Below are 26,799 nucleotides of genomic sequence, written 5' to 3' on the forward strand. Positions count from 1 at the left end.
GTTTGAAATGGTATATTCTGCTTTTTTATCTTGTGACTGAAAAACCTTTATTTATAAAATCAGACTTTTGTAAATAATATAATAAATAATGTTTTGAGTTTTTTTTTGTCCCCCCCCCTTCCAGGTTGATAAACTTTTAGCATCTGGAGAATATTTCTTAAAGGAAGATGAAAAGAAAAAGAAGAAGTTAACAGAAAAAATGGTGTGTATTTTTATTGTATCTTTCTCGAAAGATTTAATTTCTGTTTGAAAAGAAACTTGCACAAATTATGTTGTGAGATTTTTATGATTATTAATGCAAATTGCACTGCATAGGTTCCTTATATGTTTATTTAAAATAAATGGATAATAACCTGAAAGTGAAACATTTAGATACTAATATTCTAATTGTAAGAGAAATATGACAGTTTTAAGTCTCCAGTCCTTCAGCCTTTCAATCCAACTTCAGATGTTATAGTGATAGATTGCTGTATTCGTTTTACATGGAATTATATAGTTCTTTCTTATGCTATTCACATTTGTTTCCTGAAAAAGAGAGACTTATTTTAGATTATCTTGAAATGTAAGGAGCATTTCCTAAAATGAATAGTGTTTCAAAGCTTGAATTTTATCTAATTTTATATGTAAATGTTTGTATGACATTAAAAATTCATATTTCTATAAAAAAGAGATTTTTCAATACAACAATGTGCCCCCCAGTAAAGTAAAATATTCAGGTTAAAGGCAATGCAAATTATATTGTTAAGTTTAATTAAAAGCACTGCAGTAAGTTTTTAAAATTATGCATAGCTCAGAACTCTTTATTTACAGTAAATGTAATTTGTTTTAATTTTAGGCCAAGAAGGCTGAAGCTGAAGTTAAAAGACAAGAGAAAAGAAATAAATCCTTTATACCACCTGTGGAAAAGCCATATAGGAAAAAAACAGGTAATGTTTTTTACACATCGCACAAGCTTGAGATTTTATTATATGATTTTATAAAATCAGTACGTATAAAACTTATACAGTACAAAGTCCAAAATCCGGACTCATTGGGGCTTCGGAGATTCTGGATTTGGGTTTTTTCCGAATATTAGATAATCAATTTAGACTGATATGCCTTTATCCATTCTTTTTGTTTAAAGGACATCGAAACATGTTTTTGCTTTGTAGATCCTATGGCAGCTTCAGAATTAGAAACTCTTTTCAGCGTAATCGAAAGTTCAAGCTTAGTTTTTATAAAATAACTGTAATAATAACAGTCTACAAAAAATAATAAGCTGGATCAAATTAGAAGATTAGGGAGCAGCACAGTCTGCTACATTAACTAAAATGCCTTAGAATCAATAAAGATAATTTTTATCCTAGCTTAATAGCGTCTGTTATACGTTATTGACTGTGTATCACAAGATTGGCAACAAAAGCCAAGTTGATTCCCTAAATTTTGTCTTGCTCCTATTGCGTACTTAATTAAACCTGAATTGTATTAGTTTAGTTATTTACTATACCTATGTTTACTTCTTGCACATGCTTAACACTAATCTGAATCCTGAATAAATAAACCCCCACATATACTTAAGGCTTTATGTAGGACTGGCGCTTAGATACCGCCTGGTGCAGTCTCTACGGGTCCTAAATTCTGCTACAAAACGCCTTCCTAAGTTCTAAATTTTCACCACGCCTAAACTTTGGATCCCAGTGCTTTCCCTAAATCATAAAAAACTTCTCATCCCTTGATTTTGCCGCTCGGTGCTTCTCCAAATTCCAAAAATTTCGTCTTTCCTAAATCTGCCGTCCGGTGTCAAAATATTCTGCCGCCGCATCTGGGTTTATGGTGAATAACATATCAGTTATTCCTAATTAAAATAGCACTAAATGTAATCTTTTGGCTTATGAGTTTCATTAACAAAATCTTATTTTCAGCATATGAAAAGAAATTTTTGTTGAATTTTTACTTGTCAACATTTCTTAGAGCATTTAAAAATCTACAATCATCACCAAACGTAATGTTAGCATAAAAGGTTGCCATACTCTTGTTATTCAATTACTACTATAAAAAAGTTTAGAGTTATTACTGAAGCTGTCATGTATTGATAAACATTCGGTGCTGAAAGGAAAATATAATAAATAATGACTCTGTAGTTTGGCGTCAGGGATATAAAATAGGTGAATGTTTCGGTTTGAGATGTATGCCAAGCAGATACTCAGCTACGAAGCCAAATTATTAAATTATTAATCTCACAAATTTATGCTTACATGATTGTTTTTCCATAACGAGGTATTTTATTTAGTACCTAAGTGAAATTAAGAATCAAAATTTTTAACTGAAAATCTCCACATGTTTTATTATGGAAGGAAAAATCAAATGTGCATACCCCCCCCCCCAAAAAAAAAAAAAAAAAAAAAGGTTTGTGTCTTTGAGATCCGGTCCAATAATAGATCATTTCCAATAATGGATGTCCGGATTTCGGACTTTGTACTGTATATGTTTGTTCTCAAAAGAACTCTGGCATCTTAAATTCTGCTGCAAAAATAGCATGTGAAAAGATTTAAGTTAAGCTATGTTTTCATTATAGTTTTTAAACATACCATCATAATATTCTTTATAAAGCCCTGCCTACCTTTTATCTAGTGTAAATGTGTGTTAAAAAATTAGTCAGCAATGAAAAAAAAGCTACCATGAAAGTCTTGGAGAAATTAAAAGGCATTTCTAAAAAACAAAAAAAAAAAAAAAACATCTGCCAAGCTGTCCTCTTGCTTTTGTTACTCATTGCAATTGATTTGGCATTAAGTGAATTTTTTTTGTAAGTTTTGTGCCATTTTTATTCTTGTTTCATCACTTGTTTCAGTTGATCTTTTGAAGAAATGTTATGTTTCCTAACTTAGCACTATAATTCTTGTCAAATTTATTCTATCAGATTTTGAATTTTTTTTAATACAAATGATAATTTTTTCAGACATAAGTAGTATAAAATTATATGTACGAGTTTTGCATACTATTAATTTTGAAATGCCTATCTTCAAGAGACCAAAGTGCATGCTTGTTTCATAGTGCAGCTTTAGCATATATTCAGTTATTGGCAAGTGTGTATCTCCATGTATCATAGCAGTTACTCAGTTCCTATCCAGACCCTAACTCATTCCCTGTTGCTTCCTTTGCCAGAGAGGATACATATCTTTTTCCATTGAGACATGAAATGAGAGGGAAATATCAAATATGAGCCCTTTCCATTTAAAGTTGTGATTGAGGTGCACACCAGGATCACATATCTGATAATTGTCTGGTACCTTTAAATACTTATTTCATCAGTTTGATACAAATTCCAGCTGTGAACTGTTACATAACAGAAATTTTTCCTTTTAATGGTTATCATAATCAGTGTTAGTTAATTACTGTTTTCCATAAAAATATTTAAAAAATATTAATTCACAGCAATGATAGCAAATAAATCAAAGTATAAAATTTTGAAATACAATTAAAATATCCAATACTTAGCTCAATAACTGTATTCAACAAAAAATCTTATGGGTCTCCATTAATTTACTTAATCTGTTAAAAGTGTAAAAATAAGTATTGTAATTCATTATAATGATAACAATGTAACATAAGTGGTCATCACATGATGTTACGCTAATTGTCTTCTTATATTCTCTTTAAAATCAATATAGAGTCACAAAGAGTTACATAATAGTAGCACATATAATCAATACATCAATTATGAAGTGGTAATCAAAACAAAGCATAAAGGTTGATAAGCTTTGTACCCAGGCAATGTGAAATAGTTATATCATGTTTTTAAAGTGCTTATACCCAACATTGCAGCAAAGTTCTTCAAATTCGTTATGACTGTAAATGCCCTTTCTCAATTGTTGGCCATACCTGTTGAGATTTTGCTAGTTTTTGGCTTGTGTAACCAACAGGACCAATTTTCCATCTCTGCATTGAAATAAAAAGTGCCAGTGCACTTTAAAGAAGCATCTGACTGTATTATCATGGGATTCCTAAGATTGTGTGTATTCAAATTAGTTGCCTCCACTGACAATTTCTTCAACTGTAGAAATACCTTTATATGAAATTTAATTTTTAAAAAGTTTTCTCCAAGATTGAGTGCACCCATATTAGTTGCCTACTGTAGCAACTAATATCAACTACTCAATCAGTTGTAAAATGTGCATAAATCTTAGTAAAAAAAAAAAAAAAAAAAAAAAAAATCAAAAACTCCTTTTCTAGTTCATACTGCAAGTGGGTATGTGATTTTTGCATAATGTGGAATACAAACTGCTGGCCATTCAAAATGCAGCATGGAGAAGTAGGAGAAATATCAAAGCCAAATTTATTTCAGAGATTACACATAATATCAATGAACACATGATTTGAAATCATGTGTAATACAGACACATAGGGTGATTTGAAATACAACATTCTTGTGAGGTCAGGAAGATGAGAAAAATGGTAATGAGTTGCATTGTCCAATTAAGATGTGGCTGCAGGCAAGAAATGAAAGTAGGGAAGGAGAACAAGCTGAAAAATCTGAGAGATGGAACACTGGCTGTTAAGTGTACCCATAATGTGTACTAAGAAATGGGGGAGTGTAATCCAACCCCACCCCCACATCATAACACCGGGAGCAGAACGAGTATGCTGATGCACAACATAACAATTGAGCAGCCTTTCTCCATGGTATTCTAAAAACACAATGTCATGCCATTTAGATGTCTGTCTTCACTATTCAGTGCATAATTGCAAATGCAGATGCCTGTGATTAAAAGTTAGAAGTAAGTAAAGCAATGGACACCTAGCAGACAATCCATTATACCATAAACGATACAGTTATTCATGCAGACACCAACTGTGTTACAGACTACATTCATTTTGAGATGGTTGCGGTTGTGGCAGCTCGATCCTTCTGTGCCATACGCACATTATGTCTGTCTTCCCATGGAGTGGTGCAATGAGGTGGTTGCAATTGATGCTATCCGTCTGTCATTCCCTTCTGGATCCACCGATTACATATTTGTGTGACTGTTTCTTGGCTATGTCTGATACTAGAGAGATTTCCTGGAAGGATAATGTGCAATCTCTGTATACTGCGATTCTGCCTCAGTTGAACTCAGAAATGTGTTCAAATGATGCTCTTTTTTTTTTTTTTTTTTTTGTTGTTGTTGTTGTTGTTTTGTGAGGCATACTGAAGCTGCACACACAAAAAATCTCACAGCAGTTCATATTGCTCATAATGGCAAGCTCTCCTCCCTTTACAGTTTGTAAGGAGTGCTTCCTTCATCCATGATATGTGTGTATGCTGAAATGGTAATCATTTACGTATTCTACCATAGTATACACATAATGCAATTGTCATGCTGTTGGTATGATGTTCATGATGGTACATTTTGGAGAGCCTTATAATAATTGCAAAGCTATATCAAACTTCTCAATTCTGTGTTAGTGTTTGCCTTTCAAAGCCTCTCAATAGCTCGAATTTTCTGATTTTCTCAGGATCTATCTGATGTTTTCCCGAACCCTTTAATGTGTCCTAAGTATTTAGTGAAGTCTAGTGAGTGAACAATTTTCTAAACTAACAGTGAATCTACTTCTAGTTTTGATAATATAATTCTACATTGCTTAAATAATCTGTCAGTTTTGAGTAGTGCAGTGTCATCAATGTAGGCATGAGTGAAGTCTCTATACTCTGTCAAAACTCTATTTATTGCATGCTGAAAAGTTATAGCAGCATCCAGATTGAAACAATAAGTCTAAACAATCCATTGAAGTAATACTGAGTGTAATAAGTTTTGAAAGGAATAGTTTTCTTGCTCTTATCCTCCATAGGTATTCCCTAATAACTTTTCAGCTATTCTGAGTAGTTTTAATAAGTGCTCTTCCAATGTACTACATTAAATCATTTACATTTTTCATCAGAAAATCAGATTTTTTAATAACAGCATTTAATGATCTATGCAGAGTCTGATTAGTCTATGCAGAGTACCCTTCCATCATTCTTATATACATGTACAATTAGATATATGACCTTGGCTTCACTTTCTTTCATTAATCCAAATCCCAGCAGTTGTTTGATTTGAACACCTAAATGCAGTTTTAATTGTTCAAATGTTTTGTATATATATAAAGGATGTCCTGTAAATGTTGCGAAAAACTTTGCAGGGAGGTAGGGCACATCATAAGGATTAAAAATTACATAGGAACACATGTCCAGAAATGTTAGGGGTAAGTGGTATCAGAGGTAGAAGATGGGAAAGGAAACAAGAGAGAGTGATTAATGTGAAACGTTTATTGGACATGAATACAAATGGTGTACAACAGCTTAAATGATACAGCAGGTGCTCGAAGTTTGCACCATCAAGATGCCAAACATGCTTGATACTGACGGACCATTGATTGCCCGACATATTGAAACACGCTGGGATTTTCTTTGATTGTAGCAGCTGCATAGGTGAGTCTTGCCACAGATCCATTTCAGAGACAACAGGATTGTGATACACGACAGTTTTGATGGCTCCCAACCCAAAAGAAATCAAATCCACTGAGTGTGATGGCCAGGGTACTGGTCCACCACACCCAATCCATTGACACGGGAATGATCTGTTCAAATGGCTACGGACATCCAGTCCAAAATGAGCAGGTACTCTATCATGTTGTAACCACATGTTCATAAGCTCTCTGTTCGTATAGAATTCTATGCACTTCGTATTGTGCCTACCGCTTGAATGAGGCTATCCTCACTTTCCACTTGCAACCTCCTGTATAACACCCCCTGAGTATAACACCCCCTGACGGTGTACAATGACGTTTCTGGGCAGGGGTTTCCAATGCAATTCTTAATCCTTATGATGTGCCCTACCTCCCACAGAAGTTTCACAACATTCACGAGACACCTTGTGTATATATATATACTATATATATAGAAAGAAAGATAGATAAATTGGCATTTTCCATTCTGAGTTAGATGTCAGTCTAATCTTATATTCTGCTATGGTAGTTGCTCAAATTTTACCCAAGAATAATTTAGGATACTTGCAAAAGGATGTTTTCATTTCCTCTTCTTGCACATTCTTTAGGTGATTTAGTAAAATGTCCTCTGTTTCTATATTTTTGCCATTCAGATATGTCTTACTAGATGAGATTAGATGAATTTCTCCAAATTTGTTTAAAAATACTGCTTAAACTCTAGAAATGTTCTAAATTCCATTCATATGTACACTGCTAAAAAAAAAAAAAAAATGGGACAGTGCTATATCTTCCGTTCTACTGGGCCGATTGACAAAACTCAAACTGCGTTTTTCATGTCTCGAATCACGACTTAGGATATATATTAGATTTATATATAGCACTATTCTTACATAGGTATTTTGACACAAAATTGGACTTTTTCTGAAATAACATACCAATTTTTTCCCATATTTCGATTCTACGACTCAAATTTTGCCGGAATGCCAAGTTTTGTAACAATCGCACAAGTAGTTTTTAAAATATTAGCTCCTCAATGTTAATTGAATTTGGCAAATATTTATTAATATCTCTCTTTTTTTTTTATTAAACTTTTTTTATTTTTCCTTTCACATTTCAAAATTTAGGTTCATTCCAAATAAAATTTACCCATTTTTTGTGTTTTATTTTTTTATTTTCTTTCATTAATCCGAATTTATTTATTTCTATATTTGATGGAATTGAAATAAATTTTATAAATTTTTTGAAAAAAATTTTGAATTATAACCTATAAAATTTTTACCATCATCTTAAAGTAAGTGTATTTCTAAGCATACCTGCAAAAATTAGACTTTTTATTCAAAATTTTCTAAGATATGCACGAATTTACATATTTTCGCATTTTGAAATTTGACATCTTTTTTTTTTTTTTTTTTTTGAGCGATTATAACAATTATAACGCCGAATGTGGTTTATGGATTTTTGTTACAGTGAATTGCCACAGCTATTTTTTTAACCTTAAATTTCAAATTTCAAGTAAAATTTTACGGAGAATTAATTATATGAAATATTTTCCCTCAATGATGCGTAATAAATATTTATTAATACTATACGAAAAGCTATTTTTTTTTAAATTACAGATGATATTATTCAAATTTTGAACTATTTTTTTTTTTAAATTTCTCTCTTTCTTCCTTTTTTAAAAAAAAAAAAATAAGAGTAAATTTTTACCTTCGGCGTTTTATCGTCTGCTACTTTAACTTTGTTTAAATCGAATTGTCTAAAACTGAGAATTTTTGTTTGATGTTTTATTTGAATTTTATGAAAATATTTTATGACATTAACTGCATAATTTATTTCTAAACAAGCTGTTGCCTATGAAGTTACTGAAAGAGCAGCTGATACTATCATCCATACATTTAAAGCACAGTATATTTTTATAGAAACATAAGATTTAGAATAATCATTTTTATAAAAGTCAAATTATGATATAAACATACAACCCTCTAGAGACCGAATTAATGGAAGTTCAGTGGTTATATAGAAATTATCTGCAACTACTTAATGGTTGGATAAGTCAGCAGGTTCTGTGGACAAGTAAGAATAATTATATAAACAACACCCAACATTCTGGATTCAATTAACAACAAGGGTATAATGTTTGTTAAATAATTTAAGAAGTTTTTAAACATAAAAAATCAACTCATTTCTTATCCTAAAATGTATTTTTATGGGTAGCGTATTTTCATTATATCCTTAAAATTCTAATTTAGAATGTAATTGTCAAGAACTGAATCCTAATCATCAGTAATATAATAGTAATTATTACAGTTATTAATAAATCCTTCTTATAAAGTAATTGCAAATATTTCAAAAAACTTTCTGACTGAATGCAAATATTTCTAATTTTATATTAATCAAGATTGCACACAATATTATTTAATTTCCACTTCAATTCTTACCGTCAGCTCTAGTACAAGTTACAAATCAATTATATTTAATTAAGGAATGACCATCTAAGTTTAGAAACAGCATACTATTTAATTATTGGTGCTGTATCTTTCATGTTACTCCCGATTGGCAAGCTACATGATTTTTAATGAGTATTCGAGCTTTGCTAGTAACTTCACTTGGAAATCGCGCTTAAACTAGGTTAGTTGGTTATCTGAACATAGAAAGAACATGGGAGCTATTTGATTAAGATGCTTTCATAGAAAGCCTTTATAAAGAGAACCTAGAAAGCTACGAAAACCAACCATGCAGCCTGGGTTAGACTTCACAACAAACAATTAGTATTTAACAATCTTCAAATGCTAGGCAACTGGTTAGGCTCCAATTAATTCACGGGAAAGCACGTGGGGTGTATCATACCCCAACCCTATATAAAAGTGGAATATTCCTAACTTGTAAAACTGAAATTCTGTGCTGCTTTCAGTAGCTGAGTTTCTAGTTGTGGTTGACTTTCAGAACCGCTTTTTCTTTGCCTGTGTGTTTCAGAAAAAGATTTATCGGTATTTTGTTGGAACTGGGGTATGACACATTCCACGCGCCTGTCCATGTAAGTGTTTTTCTGACTGAATATTTAGTTCAGAAATTTATTTTTAGAGTGTAACAATAAATATTTCTACTCGCAAGTGATTTTAAAGTACTTGACATTAAATTCTTAAAAATGTCTAACTGCATTATGGTAAAAAGAATGAGTCCCTATGAACTGGAGATGCAATGCATGTGAGATTTATTAGAAATATTTGAAAGCGATGAAGATTTCATCTTCAGTTTCCGAAATGCAACGAAGAATATTTTCTACAATGTTTTGGTTTTGAAAAAAGGTAAAACATGAATTCCTGATGTTCCTAAAAAAGGAAAAACTGTTCTTATGCTTTCAACATTATATAATGATTATACTATAGATGATACCATTGGAGAAAATAAAACATCAGGAATTATATGTTTTAATAATATGACTAAAGGAGCAGTGGATATGGCGGATGAAATGTCAGCCAATTATTCAATTGCCAGAACAACAAGGAGGTGGCTAATGGTAATTTTCTTTGCTGCACTGAATGTTGCTGTAATACATGCTTGAATTATATTACGTTCAACTGCTAATCCACCAACCAGAAACAGAAGTCTGTTTTTGAGGGACTTAGCATTACAATTAATGAAAAAAAGTATTGAACAAAGATCAGAGATTAATACTTTTCCAAGAAATTGACGTACTGCATGCAAAACAAAAGCAGAAATTTCGATGAAGAATTAAAACGAATACATGAATTTAGAAACAACTAAGTATGAAAGATGTGATAAATTTTTTGCCCTCGCGCCAAGGACAGAAGAATGTGAATGCAATGTTTAAAACGTGAAAACATTCTGTGCCAAGAACACATGAATGTATTTCGTTCAAAGTGTGAAGAAATAAAATAAGTATGGTGTATTAGACATGCAATGAAACTTAGAGGCATGATGTTTATTTTTTTATTATTTTCATTTATCTTAATTTTAACTGTAAGATTATTTTGGAAATTAATTTTTTGAAACCCAATTATTATTCACTTATTTATAATACACGAGAACAATAAATAAATAAATAAATAAAATAAAAATAAATAATACTATTTTTATTTTATTTTAAATATTGGGGTATGTGATACCCCACGCGCCCACTAGAGTAACTTTTCTTGGTGCGACTTCCGCCGGGTTAAATCTCCAATTTAATATTTTATTTGTAAATATTTAAAATATTGTTGTATTCTTAGACACAAAAAGCAGAATTTAAGTTTTGTTAGCTCAATAGTAAACTACCAAGCCGTACTGCAAATGAATATTCAATTTCTTTTGCAATAATTGTATTCACTTACCGTATATACCCGCATATAAGTCGAGATATTTTGGACAAAATAAAGACTTCAAAGTGGGGGGGGGTCGACTTATATGCAGGACCATAGAAAATTAAAAGAATCGGAAGTTAAAAAATTTATTTATATAATGCAGTTGTTTTCTTCCCGCACTGAAATCAGACGACTTATCAAATAAGTCACTTACTTTTTAATTTCATGACTTAAATTATGTGACGAACTAATCACAGAGTTTCATGCTTTACCTAGAGTAAGTTTCGATTAAACCAAAGAATTTTCAGCCCCCGAACAACCGATCAATATCGAGCAATAAAAAAGTTTCGCCAACAATGCAGAAAGAAAAGAGAAATGCAGATAGTTTTTACGTACGTATAAGTCTTTATAATAGTTATTTGTTCATTCATGAAAAACGTTCATTCATTCAATTATAAGTCTTTATAATAGTTATTGTTCATTCACTTGTTAACAGGCGTACAAAACAAGCGTCAAAATTTAAAAAAATAGCCCACGCAATAACTGAACAGTTTTGAATATTTCTTTTTACTTTTAAAAAGGGAAACTGCAGATAGATTTTACGTACGCAAATCTTTTCCGGAACAAATTCTAGAAGTTTACTATATACGATCATTTTTCCCCAATATGTATGACGACGAGCCAAAGACGACAGAAGAGTTCTATGAAATGTTTGGCACATCTGACTATGAATTGGACGTTGAAGGATTTTGATTTTGTTTATTTGCCAAGGTATTTTTATTGTATATTTACTTTTTTTTCTCAAATGATTTTGAATAAATGTAGTACTTAAAAAAATTTTTTCGAAGTTTCTCGATCGATTTCGGAAGTGGGGTGTCGACTTAACACGGGTTTCTTATTTTCTATGAATTTTTTATGTCGAAGTGGGGGGGGGTCGACTTATACGCGGTATATACAGTAATATTCTTGGAATATGAGGTAAGGAATGTTCTCGGAAGATTAAAGAAGTGTTTAAATCGAGTGATGTTAGGTTTGTCTTACAAGCTCAGGATCAAAACCATTCTGCAATTGCCTGAGTAGTTAACTTGTAAATGGTTGTGAATAAAGCAGATGAATTTTAATCTTACGTTTTTCAGTCAGAAAACGTATTCCAAATGTTTTGTATTGCATGACAATGCATCTTTTCATTATTCAATAACCAATCAGAAAACCGCTTGTGTTCCGAAAATAAGTATGTTTACTCTATCATCCTGCATGTTCTTCAAATTTGTCTTCTTGTGATTTTTTCCTTTCCCAAAAACTAAAGTTGCTTCTCAAAGGAAAATTTTTTTGACATTGAAGAGACAAAAGGAGTATGACATCTACTTTTATAGGCATGTCGAAAACAGATCTCTACAAGTCTTCTCTTCCATTACATGTTGTGCATTGAGACAAAAAGTTGTTGCATCAGCGTAAATTCTATAATCTATTTTTATTACATTCTGATTACTTTATTAACATACAGTGAATATATGTACTAAACTTTTACTTCAGCTTCAGTAATTCGGAATTTTTGATGGAATTGTTGTCGGAACTAGGACTTAGAAAGATAAGTCAAATTGAATATTTTTATAATCCAATAAATTCAAGGTCGAAGTTTCAATATTTTATTTTTGGAGGGAGTTGAAATTTTTTCAGTTTTGATCCATTATCCTAAATATATTTGCTTCGATTCTTTATTTTTTCCATAAAAGTGAAAATCTTATGCATGGTATACATATAACGCATAGCTTCAAATAAAAATTTAATAATATACATGGTGATTATAATTAAAGTTCCACTTTGAAGCGATGATAAAAGGAAAACTACTGGATCAAATGTTATGAAACTTGGTAACCGTGTAAAGGAGGTCATGGGAATTTATTTTCCGTGAAAAAAAGAAAGTTCCAAACCTCACCACCAGGGGGGGGGAAATGGCGCTGTATGCAATATTATTAAACGGATATGGGTCGGAATCTAACTTAACTTTTTGTTACATGGGTTTAATATGTTGTATACCCTTAAGAAAGTTTGAAGAAAGCAAATTATCATTTAAGGTTGTTAAATTCAATAAAAGTCGAATGCGCCATCCTTTTAAGGGAGAAATTCATCTGTGAAAACCACGAATTAGCGATTAGAAAATGTGAGATCGAAAATCACTCGCATAAGTGCATACAATCTGGAAATCGCTTTCTTACAGATCGCTAATTTGTAATTTTTTAAGCCTGAATTCGGCCCTAAAACATGAAGCTACTGATTCAAAACGCTTTTAATCGATCTGGACCAAAGAAATCCCTCATGTGATCTACCTAGTTCCATTGCATTCTCCTACTGCACTCGATTGCATAGCAGTTATGCCACACTGTTTGGTGTGGAATAACAGCTAGTTTCATAACTGAACCATTTTTCTCTGAAGAGCAGTCGACAGCTGGACCACTGTGATTGCAGTTTGCTTAGAGTCAATGTTAAAATGTTTCATGATACATGAACTGCAGTAACGTGGCATTTTAGATGCTACGATTTTCATGCAGGGCTGGGCCCCCACCTCACATGTGTTGCACAGTTACTTAGGCAACATTTCACGAATGAACCTCTTATAGACCGACACTTCCCCTCTTCCCAGTGGACCTCAATTTCTGTGACTTTTGGCTATGGGGTTATCTCAAAAAGTAATGTTTATGGTGATAATCTAAACAATTTGGCAGAAGTATGTAATACACTGTCATGCCCGTAACATTCCTCCTGATATACTAAGAGCTGCTGTTGAAAATGCAGTAACAGGATTTAACTTGCTTTCGGAAAATTCTGGACGCTACATTGAACATGCTTTGTAACATGTTTTGGAAACGATTTAACACAATTTAAACCGATGTTTTCATGTCTTATTTCATTTAACAATATTGCATACAGCGCCATTTTTTCCCTCATGGTGAGTTCTTGTACACTTATTTTCCCACAGAAAATAAATTCCCATAACCTCCTTTACACGATTCCCAAGTTCAATAACCATTTGGTCAGGTAGTTTTCTTTTTATGACCATTTCAAAGTGGAACTTTAATTATAACCACCATGTAAATTAAACTTAAAAAGTTTGACAGTTTGTTTCAAGTCCCAGCTTTAATATATATATATATATATAAATATAATTTTTTATATTAATCCTCTTAGAAAGAATGTTTTAAGAAGCTAATTTTTCTCTCGTGTCATAGATTGTATAAAAAATACATGATCTTTAATATGATTTAGATTGTTTCAGCCAATATAAGAATTGGATCACTCGGTGGTACAGAATAAACACTGCTAAATTGTTTTATTTCTTTGTCATTTAGCAAAAAATCTTTTAATTAAAATATTTATCCTTTGGACTTCGCTTTAAACTTTATTTATAGTTAAAATGACTAGAAAATGAAAAGTTGTCTTCAGCTGAAACGCAATTCATGTAATTGATATTTTAAAAAAATTGACAAGAATGCAAAATTTATGAAAGTCTAGCAATCGAAAAACTTAATTTTCTTGTGTGAGCACTGAAAATAACTGTAGAAGGAAAGAAGAAAATTAGGCAGAAAAGTAAGCAAAAATTTGCAGGGAAAGTTGGCTGTCAAACGTACCAAGATGTTTCAAAAAGTTGAATGCTTTTGAATATACTTTCAGGATACTTCAAAGAATTTAGGTGTTCAAAGAGAAAACACTTGAACATGTACACCAGCAAATACCATCAACTGAGCTTGTGTTAACAGAAAAGACAAAAACGATATCATTGCAGATTAAAGTGAAGGGTGACTGGTTTTAGACTATATGTTTGTATAAATTTAAATTACGTTATAGAACATCATATCGTATCATAAACAGAGAATCCCATGATTTCTCAGTCGAATTATTTGAAGATTCAGGAGTTTATCCAGTGATGTATGTGGATGTCACCTAAAGACGTTTTTTTCCCCTCCTGATGAAACAGCGGTCGAGCGGTAAAGTCGCTGAACACTAATAGTTCGGTCCGAGGTTCGAACCCCGTGAACGGGCTGGCTGCATGGGCGTTTTCGTGGCTTTCCTCATATGTAATGTGTATACTAGCCAGTTTTCCTTAGAAAGTCCTCCACGAAGGCATCCCTCCCCTTAGGCAGATAGCTCTAGTGTGCTTTGTCATAATTAAATAAACCCAAACCTCTTGATGAAACCAGTCTTTCCTTTCATCTCATACCTTCAAAATGCCTCTAAAGACTGATAAAGGCTCTGACCAAAAACTGATGAAATGGATTGAATTGGATTATTAAGTTACGGCAAAGCAGGGCTATCTGCCTAAAAGGAAGGATGCCTTTGTGAAGAACTTTCTAAGGGAAACCAGCTGGCATACACGTTACACATGAGAAAATCCACGAAAACGCCCATGCAACCAGCCCGTTTGCCGGGATTCATACCCCGGAGTGAACTACCAGTGTTCAGCGAATTTATCGTTCATCCGTTTGTGGGTCTTTATGAAATGGAAGATGATAACTTTATTTAAAATGATTGTCAGAAATACCAAAGATGTTTCGAAAAGTTGGATGCTTTTAATATACTTGCAGAATGCCTAAAGAAAAAGAGCAAGAATAAAGTAGAATGCCTGAAGAAAAAATTAATTTTTGTGTAAAATTTAGTATTTGTATTTTTTAAATTTAAAACTTTTTAATCTTATATTTGATTGTTGTGATTTCAAAAATAAAATATTTGTTTAAAATATGAATAACATTTTAAGAAACCAAATGTAGGATAAAATTGTGTAAAGCAATGGGCACAATGATAAAACTGTTTAAAGTGTATACAAGTAATCCTAAGTTAGAATGTCCGTTATACATCTCTCTTATTTATATATATCTTTTCTGAACAGAATATTGAAATGCGTGTTATTTGTACTTTACTGTAATTTCTCTTTTAATATATGCAGTTTGCAAACGCATTGTAGTCTGGATTACAAAGTATTTTTCTGAAAGAAACGCAATTCAAATAAATAAAATCAAATTCTGAAAAATTTATATTAATAAATATATTTAAAATGCTCAGTTCGAATGAATAAATAGAAAATTTTAAAATAATTATCTGAACAGACAATGCAACACTAACAATTAAAATATCAAAAAATTTAAAAATTACCTAAAATAGTAGCATAAAGAAAACTATTTGAAAAAAATAAACAATGCACCTTTGATTTAAACTACGCAGTTCGAATGAATAAATAGAAATTTTTAAAACAGTTATTCGAAAGAAACCGTGCAACTTAAACAATTAAAATAAAATTCGAAAAAGAAAAAAATGCTTAAAATTAATAACAATTATAATTAAAAATATAATATAAAGAACATTATTTGAAAGGTGGAGGGTCTTTTTTTTCCTCTCACGCACTATATAAAAATGGAAATGAAAATAGGTTGCCACATATTAAAAAGTTCGCAAAGTGAACTAATTTTGTCGCAAACTGAATAAAAAGCGCCAGCATAAATTGTTGAATTTCTCCGTAAATTTTGCACTAAATTTTACAAAATGTAATATTTAGGCATAATTTGAGTCGTAGAATCGAAGTAAATTGGTATGTTATTTCAGAAAAAGTCCGATTTTGTGTCAAAATAACTATGTTAGAGTAGAGCTATATATAAATCTAATATATATCCTAAGTCGCGCTTTCAAGACATGAAGAACGCAATTTGAATTTCGTGAATCACCCCAGTAGAACGGGAGATATAGAACTGTCCCCCCCTTTTTTTTAAAAGTGTACCTTTCAAGATTTCCTATCAAGTAACTTAACTTTATAGAAATGCTGTGGAGTATGTTGTACAAATTCTCCATCTTCCATCCAGCTTGTGTATACGTTGTTATTAGAATCTAGCAGAACTTGCTGTCGTAGCTTAGATTTTCTAACAGATGAATGTTAAAGTACTCTTTGCTTATGAGGAGCAGTTAGAAAAGTTTGTTCTAATGCTTTCTGTAATCACATTTTGAGGTATTTAAGTATTCTGCAATTAGTTGTGACATATTGGTGGTAAAGGTATTTCTACTGCCGAAGATGGTTCTGAGCCCTCTGAGTGGCCCAGGCTTTTGGATCTGTCATGAAGATCTGTATTTAAAGAGCCTTTATTAGCTAAATATGTATGTTTACCTATATTAGTCTCTATTTTCATAAACTTACATTCATCAAGATTGCATATATATTATTAATGAAAGTAAGAAAACAAAATATCTTAAATTATAAGCTAATATATAACAAGTGGCAAAATCTGTCGTGGCCGGATAAAGCTGGTCATGGTGCTGAGAGGGTTAAAGGTGTTAAAGGTCCATGGAGCTTTACTTCTGTATGGAAGATTAAATAGTGGTACAATCGTAGTGTAGTTTGGAACCTCTTCATAACCAAATAATAGAGATAGAATTTGTTTGTCATATCTGGAACATCTTCATAACCAAATAATAGAAGTGAAATTTGTTGTCTTATCCTCTAATGCTCTTTTCACATAACATGATGCAACATATTTTTAAGAACTCTATTTCAGCCCTCTACTAAACCATTGCTAGGTGAATACATTGGACATGAAAATCTTGGATATGCCCTATTCTAAGAAATTTCTGTGTTAATATAGAGGTAAAATTGGTTCCCTGATCGCTTGTACATCTGGTATTCTTGTCGAAGAAAATGTCTGCAACAGTGCTTTATACGTAGATCTGACATTCAGGAAAATCTTGGGTAGCTTCAAGCCATCGTTTATGCTCATCCGTAATGCATAACACATAATTATTTCCTTGACCCAGTAGTTGATAGATAGTATCAATACTGTCTTGTAGATTGATAGTATCAATCTGTGTTCACAACTTTGAATGGTATTTCTGGTCTGCATGCTAAGGTTATGGATGCTCTTATTTTTTCAGGATTCCTACTGACAGTTTGCATAAGATTTACAATATTCTTAGCAAACAATGGCCAATAAGAAATTATAACTAAATTTTTTATTATTATTCCTAAATATTGAGCAAAAATTGATTTGACTTCTAGATGAAGAACTTTCTGGTATTTTTTCACCAGCAATATCAACAGATTTTTTCCTGCAACTTTGTCATTTATGATGTATTAAATCATCAATTAAAAAAAAATTTCTTTTCCACAGTGTGAAAGTCATTATATTTCCTCTGCTCTTTAAGTTTTCCTGATTCTGACCTAATGGCATTTATTCATTAATTTTAGTTTAATATTAGTGTGCAAGGGTTTGATGTGGTCCACTGTTGATTCTTACAAGCTATGACTCCTTGTTACTTAAAACAATAAAATTTATAACCACAGACTTATTCGTTAAAAGCAGAAGCTGCTACATGGTATTCCAGTTTCACAGAATGGTAAAGACAAATGTGTTGTCAGCTTATGGCATGCTGAGATATTGTGAAACAAGGTAATGTCAGCTGGCTGGTGGCGTGAGCAGCTGACCATAAGATAACCATAGAAATCCTTCTGGTGAGTAGTCACAAGACAAAAAGGGTTGATTTCAATGAATTCTAATGGAAGGCATACACATTCCAATAAGAATTATACATTGAAATGCACATATAAAATAAATTATAGATATGCAAGTACAGTGTTACCTCGATTATCCTGGCTAATGTCATGGAAGCAGATCACAGATAACTGAAAAACATGGATAAGCCATCAATTTTCATTCATTATTGTATGCATTTACTTCTTAAAAAAAAAATCAGTACTTACATTGTTTAGGAGAAAATTTAAATATCTGTTGGATTTCATTGCATATTGAGATACTATTAGTTTATTCGAATCCCCTTTTGTTAACGAAGTCCAATACTATTTCAGTAGAAATCATTGCTGTCCTGGAACTGATGTAATGAATTGTCAGGATTTTTTCAGCTTTCATTTTCAGTAACACTCTCTGCCTCTTCTGTTGCGACATTTGAAACAGTATTCGCATCTCTCATGCATTGAAAGTCCAGCTTAGTCGGGCAACTATCGAATCATTCTTCAATTTTTCGCTATCAATAATCTTGAAGAATTTTACATTTTAAATATTTTGGCATATAGCTTCACATATATGCCAAAATCTTTATTGAAGATTCACAATTAAATAAATCTTCGATTTCTATATTAAGCAGAATCTTTCTCTGCTCCCAAATTTGTGCATGTGTGTTTTTTACATACTTGCACATAGCATTGAGTGTGTGAGTGGCGGCTGCCATACATGGTTAATCTGCACTCAGATAATCGAGAGTCATTGTAATGATATTACATGAAATACTAGTTGAAATATGTAATGATGCAAATGCATGTTATAATGAAAAATTAGTGAAATAAGAATTTTCAACAGTTTTCAAATGTATGCCATAAAAAATAATAATAAATTTTGAAGTATTCATATACTGTGATAACAGATAAACATGAGAAAAATATTCAATTACTTGCAGTGATCAGTCTTTTTAGAAAATTAACATAAGTCTACTGCAAGTAGTTATAAAGACTCGTAATGTTCCAAAACAATGTTCGAGGCTTCGCAGACCTTTTTTATGTGGAATCTGAGGAATTTCAGATATATCTATACATTCTGACAATATGGGACTGATTTAAACTGTAGTATTTTTGTTATTTACCTCAGTAATAAAAAATGTCAGCTCATTTAATAACAGCATGAGATCCAGCATAAGGTGAATTTAGAAGAGGTTAAACTGAATCAATTCTTATAATTACATATGAACAGGTTTGGACTGCTGGGTATACATAAACTGATGGCTGAAGATGTTTAGAGGCTGGAATTGGTTTGACTGATTAAAGTTGTGAAACATAGGCTTCAGAAAAAGGTACAGAATTTGTAAGATTTAGCATATCTGAGGTAATTTAAGTTTAGTACCAATAAACAAGTTCGCACATATAGTGTTTATATTGTTTTTAATGGCAGAACTTATACCCAACTATTTGCTGAATATCAGACAATTTTGAGTTTTATGAGCCATTATTGCACTTTTAAGCTGCATATGAAATCTTCCAGCCAGCCCATTGGACTGAGAAATTACCTCAGTAATAAAAATTGTCCCTTCATTTAATAACAGCTTGAGATTCAGTGTAAGGGGAATTTAGAAGAGGTTAAATTGAATTAATTATTGCATTTAACCTCTGAAAATCTCCTACAGATCTTTTTTTTTTTTTTTTTTTTTTTTTTTTTTTTTTGACACCATGTGCATAGAGGAGTAATTACTTTTGAAGTTATACAAAAGTTATGTTACATAAAGTGATAATTTTGTATTTCATTTTTTGCAATTTTTAATCTGTTCAGAACTGAGCTTCTAGGCTTACATGATACAGGAGGACCTACCATTTCAACCCTTAACGCTTTCATTAAGATCAGGAAGCTTTGACAATGAAGAATAGTTAAGCAGTAATTTATCATGTGTTATGTTTGCAGTAGTTGTTTTGATAGAATACAAATGTGTGTTACTGATATTACAATTCATTTTTAAGTAGCTTTTAAATCAACTAATTTTCTGTTTTTTAAATCCATAGAGAATCAGATTCAGTAATATTTGTTGACACTTCACATACATAAAAAACAAAATTAAAATTTCAAAGAAATCTGAGGTCTGGACTTGATTTTTTGTCCATAAACCAAAATTGTAGTACTGTTGCAGCAGAAAATGTCGGTCTGAAGAGTTTTTTCTGTGGTTTCTGAAAGGATATCTGAACCTGTGTAAGATTTTATTTATTTTTCTGTCTCTAATGAAGACAACAGTTTACTTTGGCCTTTTTGGTCTATTTGTATATATATATAATATATACACACACACACTGTCGGGCCAAACATTATGATCATCCCCACATTTTTCAATGAACTCATCTGGATGATGTGGAGGGCACTCGATTAAGCAGAAATGGTACTTGACTACTGTTGGAGAAGGTGAGGAATCATTTTTGCACTTACTTTTGTGAGTAATCAGAAAGGCTGCTGATCTAAGCGAGTTTGATAGTAGACAGATTATAATGGCCGAAGACTCGTAACGAATATCTCTGGAACTCCACAAATGATATGCTGTTCACAGTCTGTCGTTGTTAGTGTTTATGCAAAATGGATAAATGACAGTGAAACCAGCAGTAGATGCCATAGTGTTGGACGTCCACGTGTCATCAAAGAAAAAGGATGTCGGAGACTGTCCCGCTTGGTACAGCAAAATCGGCACCTGTCAGTGGCTTAGCTGACAGCCCAATACAATGCAGGTACAAGTGCAAGTGTTTCAGAACACACAGTCCTCTGTTCACCAAGCCTCATTGTAAACTATGCCCACAGTGGGCCCGGGAACTTCGAAGACTGGTCCATGATAAGTGGAAAACAGTAGCATGGACGGATGAATCACATTTTCTCATTCATCACATCGATGGTCATGTTAGGGTATGCTGTCTTCCAAGCAAATAGTTTGCCCCACTTCCCGGTAGAGCAGCTCATACACAGGCTGTGGTGGTAATATGCTTTAGGAGACATTCATGGGTGCCTTCGGGATCTTTGGTTGTGGTAGAACAGACCATGAAGTCTGCAGATATCTGAACATAATTGCAGATCAGTTGCACTATTACATGGCATCTGTCTTCCCGAATGGAAATTAAATTCTCCAGCAGGACAATGGCTCCATGTTACAAGCCTCGAATAATGTTGAAGTGGTTTTAGGAGCATAAGGATGAATTTCAATTAATGTCCTGGCCACCGAACTCACCAGCTCTTAACCCAGTAGAGCAAATTTGGGATGTCGTGGAGCTGCAGCTCAGAGCTCAAACACTACATGTCGGAATATCTTAACATATGACTGCAGCTTAGACATTTAAAACAACCTGTCTCCAGCCATCTACCAAGAATGTGTTACATCCAGGCCAAGGCCAGTTGCAGCTGTTTTGCAGGCCAAATTTTGTACAATGCATTCTTAAGTAGGTAGTCATAATGTTTTGGCTCTTCAATGTGTGTATATAAATATTTGGCATAATGTTTTAACTTGTTGTTAATTTTTTTCTATTTCAGGTGCTAAGGTAGCATAACTAAAAAAGCTTATATATGAAAGCAATGAAGAATCGTTTTCAATATGTAAATTTTGTATATAAGAAATAAACTTTTACAAAAATGAAATTAAGTAACTCTTATATATATGGAATTATGCAATCATAGTTAAGTTAATCCTTTGATAACAATGGAAGAAACTGATATGCAGGAGGTATGTTCTAGAGCAGCAGTCCCTTGCTACACCCCCTTTATAACTTTTTGTAATTAAAGGAATACCTTCAGTTTTTCTTTAATACATATGATCTCCTTGCCTTTCCAGTATTCCCACAGTATATCATGCTAATGTTTATGTATGACCACAGTACATCTTTTATGGTATTTTTTTTAACACCATAAAATTAATCGATTAATTAATTAAGCTAGGAAATTTAATCCAAAGACTGGTTATTTCAAATAAACACAGTAATAACACATATTTTTAAATTAAAACATAGCATTATTAATGTACTGTAATTATTTTCTATTTCAGTTTTTGTAAAATAGAAATGAGAAAATTGATGAATTTATTAACTGTTAATAAATTCTAGACATAAACTAAAAATGATAAGCATTCTTGAAACAATGTTATGTTATAGTAAAGTACTGACTGAATATGTAATAATTAATATATAACTTCATTCACACTAAGTTGCAGACTAAAGTCTTGATCTGTAAGAAAATACTAATAGCCATAATACTCAAACCCAAAATGAATAGTACTATACCATATTGTATAGCTAAAAATTGCAGACTTAAAAAATATACATATATTTACTAAATATGTATCAAAACAAGCATAAATAGTAATAAGAATTTTAAACAAGTAAGTTAAAATAAAATATTTAAAAAAAAAAAAAAATCTGAAAGCTTTCAGATTTTATATTATGCTCAAAAGATTGTTTTCTAATGTTTTGTGTATTACCTTTATTTATTAAATATCAAGTTCTTTGCACTTAAGCCACATAAAATTCAATTCATCAGCAATATCACAAAATATTTAAAAACAGCATATCTTTAGAATTTCCTATACACAGTCTCATGCACTGGAGATAAAAACATTTTTTTTTTTTTCATGCAAAGTTGCCATTGCTCACTTTGAAATTACTGAGTTTGTTAATCAAAAATTCGTTAAAGATTTACAAAATTTGAAATAGATAATAAAACAAATTCAGACTCCCAAGATTCCATGTTCGGTTAGAGGACTACACTATTCAAAATTTTATGGCTCTGGGTACCGTTGTTTCTTCACAATGCAAGAAATATTCATGCAGATTCTTTATTAATTAGTTTCTTTAAATATAAAACATGGTAATAATATTTGTTGGCAACAGTTTGAAAAGTGAATTGACGCAAATGTCGTTTTGAAATTAATAGTCCTTCTGGGCTAACAACCTAAAAAACTGAACGCGTTCAGATTTAGCAATATGCCAAAAGGGACATTTTTTTTTTAAATTTATTTTATTATTATTAAATTATTCAAGTTTTGAGAGCATTTGGTTAAATGTCCTTTGGGATAAAAATATTTAAAAACAGCATATCTTTAGAATTTGTGATAGACAGACTCCTGCGCTGGAGATAAAAATGTTTTTCCCATACAGTGTTATAATTCCTCGCTTTGAAATCGTTGAGTTTCTTAATAAAAAATTTGCCAAGTTTTATAAAATATGAAATAGACAATAACAAAATTTGAAATTTCAAACTCAGGCTTCCAGGTGGAGGACTAGGTTATTCACAGTTTGATGGCTTTAGGTACCATTGGTTTTTCACAATGTTAGAAGGTATACATACATTCATGCAAATTCTTCATTATTTAATTTCTTTTAATATATTACAGGGCAATAATATTTGGTGACAACAATTTGAAAATTGATACAATGTTTTTAGTGATTCAGCGCAAAATGCCATTTCTAGACTAATAGCCCTTTTAGGTTAATGATACTTTATCATATTCTATATCTAAAAATTAATAAAAAAATCATTAACAAAGAAGGTAAGGTAGGCCTTCATTCTTGTTCAAGACCCATTATTAATGTGATTCTTTATCTCACTTTCATGAGGAAAAAGTTTTGAAGACAAGATCAAATTTCAAGAGATAAATTATTAAATCCGAAACAGCATGCCATTTGTTACAATCATTATTTGAATAATACGTCTAACTTAAGAATGTTCTTTTTACAAATTCAGTGTTTATGAATGCAGAAAAATATTTTAATGCCTTGTCAGCTGTCTTCAGATTTAGCCTTCAAGTATCAATTAGTCAAAGACTGTTCTAAGAATAAAAGGTAAATTTATTTATCATTTTATTCAATGAGGAATTTAAACTTTCTAAATATTTTGCTTTTCTAGCATCGTTTATTATAACTCTGTTGTTTTTTGCCATTGCTGATAATTGTTTGCATATCCCTGATTAAGACGTTATGTATTTCCAAGGATACACATATCATAGTTGAAAACTGAACAGTGGTTTCCAAACTTTTTGACTCATGGAGCCTTATTTAGAATCAACTTCCCTAATTAACCCCCTTTAGCCTTGTCCTATTGTAATGTATTTTGCAGTAATTGACAAAACAGGCAATCTTCTTACTAGAACATAAATTTTATTTCTAGTTCACGGAGATAGATAAATTGAAGAAATTCTTTAGTGGCAAAACTTTCATACTACTACTAGCTGGTAAAAACTTCAGAATTCTAATTTTAAAACAATTTCTCACGTTGCTGAGCAACGTTTACATAGTACAAATATGGTGTTGCCACTTCAACAATAAATATAGTTATTTATTAAATAACAAGATATTAGACTATGTAAAAAAAGAAAGAGGTATAGATAGTAAGGAAAAAAAGAAAAACAATCAAAGAAAGAAAATATCTAAACAGTTGTGCAATGTCATTGAAATAAAATTGCATTTTTAAATTTACTATAATATCTCAATTATTACTATAATATCTCAGTGCAATATTGCCAAATGTTAGGCATACATAAACATTCTTCCAAAGTTAAATAAATCAAATCAATTTGTGTTAGAGCAGGTAATTGTCGCAGAATGGCCACTTAATGCACAACTCTTTCTGCCTAAAAAAATTATATTGTTAAAGAATTTTGTCTTAAAGTTACAAAACTTTTAATATTAATGTTAAAATTTTTAGAACTATGTAGTTTTTCAATTGTTGTTAGCATTAAAAATAAAATCTAATGGCAATGCTAAAATTTTCAGGAATATATAATTTCCCTACTCTTGTTAATGTTAAAAATAAAATCTAATGATTGTGATAAAATTTTGCAGAAAAGTATAGATTTATGCCAGAGTTTTTAAAACTTTTAATACACACTTTTTGGGGGGAGGAGGGGAGAGATAGCTAGCTTTCCTCTCCCCTCCTCCCCCCCAAAAAAACATCAAGCCATTTTGAGTTAAGCTTTCAGTGCCTACTGACATTTAAAACACTGATTTTTCTGGTTTTGGAATAGAGCTGTTAGTGATGCAGTAGATAATTTGGCTAACGTCCATTATCTGGCCTAGATATTGAATATTCAGCAACTAGTATTTATTCACTTATGATTATCTGACTAAATATTTGGCAAAATAAATATGCATGAAAGTAAAAATTCTTTTATTTAAAAAAAATTTCAATGCTTTTATTAAATGTTTTTATTAAATTTTATAATGTTTAATTAAAAATACAAAAATAATTTTTCTTCCTTAAGCCAAAGTTGATAATTTCACAAATTATCTAATGATTCTTTATACACATTTTTGCCATTTTCAGAATTAGTAAAATAATGATGTGGAAAATTATATGTATTCAATACTTTTATGCAAAAAAGCATAAAGTTGTTGCACAGTATTACCCACTTTTAACATGATGTGTATATGCTACCAAATATGAAAAAAAGTTCTTTTAATTATTTTAAATATATTAGGATAATTAACTCTCTTATTTTCTATCAGCTTAGTGATCAGTTTCTAGAACTGGGTTAGAAAGCTACTTAATCAGTGAATAAAAATTAATTGTTCATTCACTTGCATATTCTGTACTTGAAGCACAGCATACTACAGAAATTTTTTTATTAACATGAGATAAAAATTTCCATTTTGATTATTTTGAGATTGTTAATGCTAGGCATAATTTTTTTTTTCATTAACAAGAGTATATTTAGCCATTTCTTGCACTTCATTTTTAGCCTTTCTTTACCTTTATTGGTTAGTGGAAATGAAGATTTTTAGATCTTGGATTTAAATTAAGCACTCTGGCAGCCACACACTTACAGTACAAAGTCCGAGATCTGGCCTCGGTGATACTGGATTTGGGATTTTTCCAGATATCCTTAAAAGGTTGCCACTCAAACAGGAGAATGAAATTCCCTGACTTTTCCAGGTGTGTTTTAAGAAAATTCCAGTCTATCCGCGTAATGCGCATTGGCTGTGCTGAGAGGTAAATTAATTATGGTACCACTTGAAAACACAAAATTTGCCAATTAAGTAAGACAAAATCGCTTTCCCAAAGCATTACTATTATAACTATAATCATAGTTGTTTCCTCCACTGAAGATTGGGATTAGAATCTGTCCAATCTGGATTAAAAAATGTCTTTTTTTGAGATATTTTGCAGCTAAGTTAAACAAAGAAATCTATTTAATGATATTTTTAAATAAATTCAGGTATTTTACATTTATTTAGCAGCATACATAAGCAAAATATACGTGCATTAATTCGTGATGGTATGTCATCATACTGCTAGAATTAGTTGCAGGAGTATGCCAGAGAAAATTGCCTAAAATTTGAAAGGACTCATACTAAATGCATTTAGAGAGAAGAAGCAACATTAAAATAAAGTTAATTACTTAAAACTTGAATTAAAATAACCAACGATATTTTGAGGAATATAGTTAGTTATATTAAATGGTTAGCCTAGATGACTGCTTAGTGTTTTTATATTTTACTACAAAATGACAAATAAGGCATTTGTTAAAAAGATTTTGTGGAAAAATTCTAGTATACGGTACATTC

General features: G+C 31.5%; 1 protein-coding gene across 5 annotated transcripts in view; it reads left to right on the plus strand.

The window, feature by feature from the left end:
- Nucleotides 1-21,883, plus strand: part of LOC118195273 (KRR1 small subunit processome component homolog) — a 99,548-nt gene extending 77,665 nt beyond the window's left edge. For all 5 annotated transcript variants that reach the window (XM_085820517.1, XM_085820518.1, XM_085820519.1 and 2 more), the window contains 3 exons: nt 125-202; nt 836-926; nt 21,779-21,883. In XM_085820517.1, the coding sequence (XP_085676643.1) occupies nt 125-202; nt 836-926; nt 21,779-21,795 (186 nt within the window). In that variant the 3' untranslated portion in view covers nt 21,796-21,883. The remainder of the gene's footprint in view (nt 1-124; nt 203-835; nt 927-21,778) is intronic.
- The last annotated feature ends 4,916 nt before the right edge of the window (nt 21,884-26,799 follow it).

The sequence above is a fragment of the Stegodyphus dumicola genome, chromosome 7, assembly GCF_044657685.1.
Source record: "Stegodyphus dumicola isolate Sdum_Otavi_A_Nest chromosome 7, ASM4465768v1".
Lineage (NCBI taxonomy): Eukaryota > Metazoa > Arthropoda > Arachnida > Araneae > Eresidae > Stegodyphus > Stegodyphus dumicola.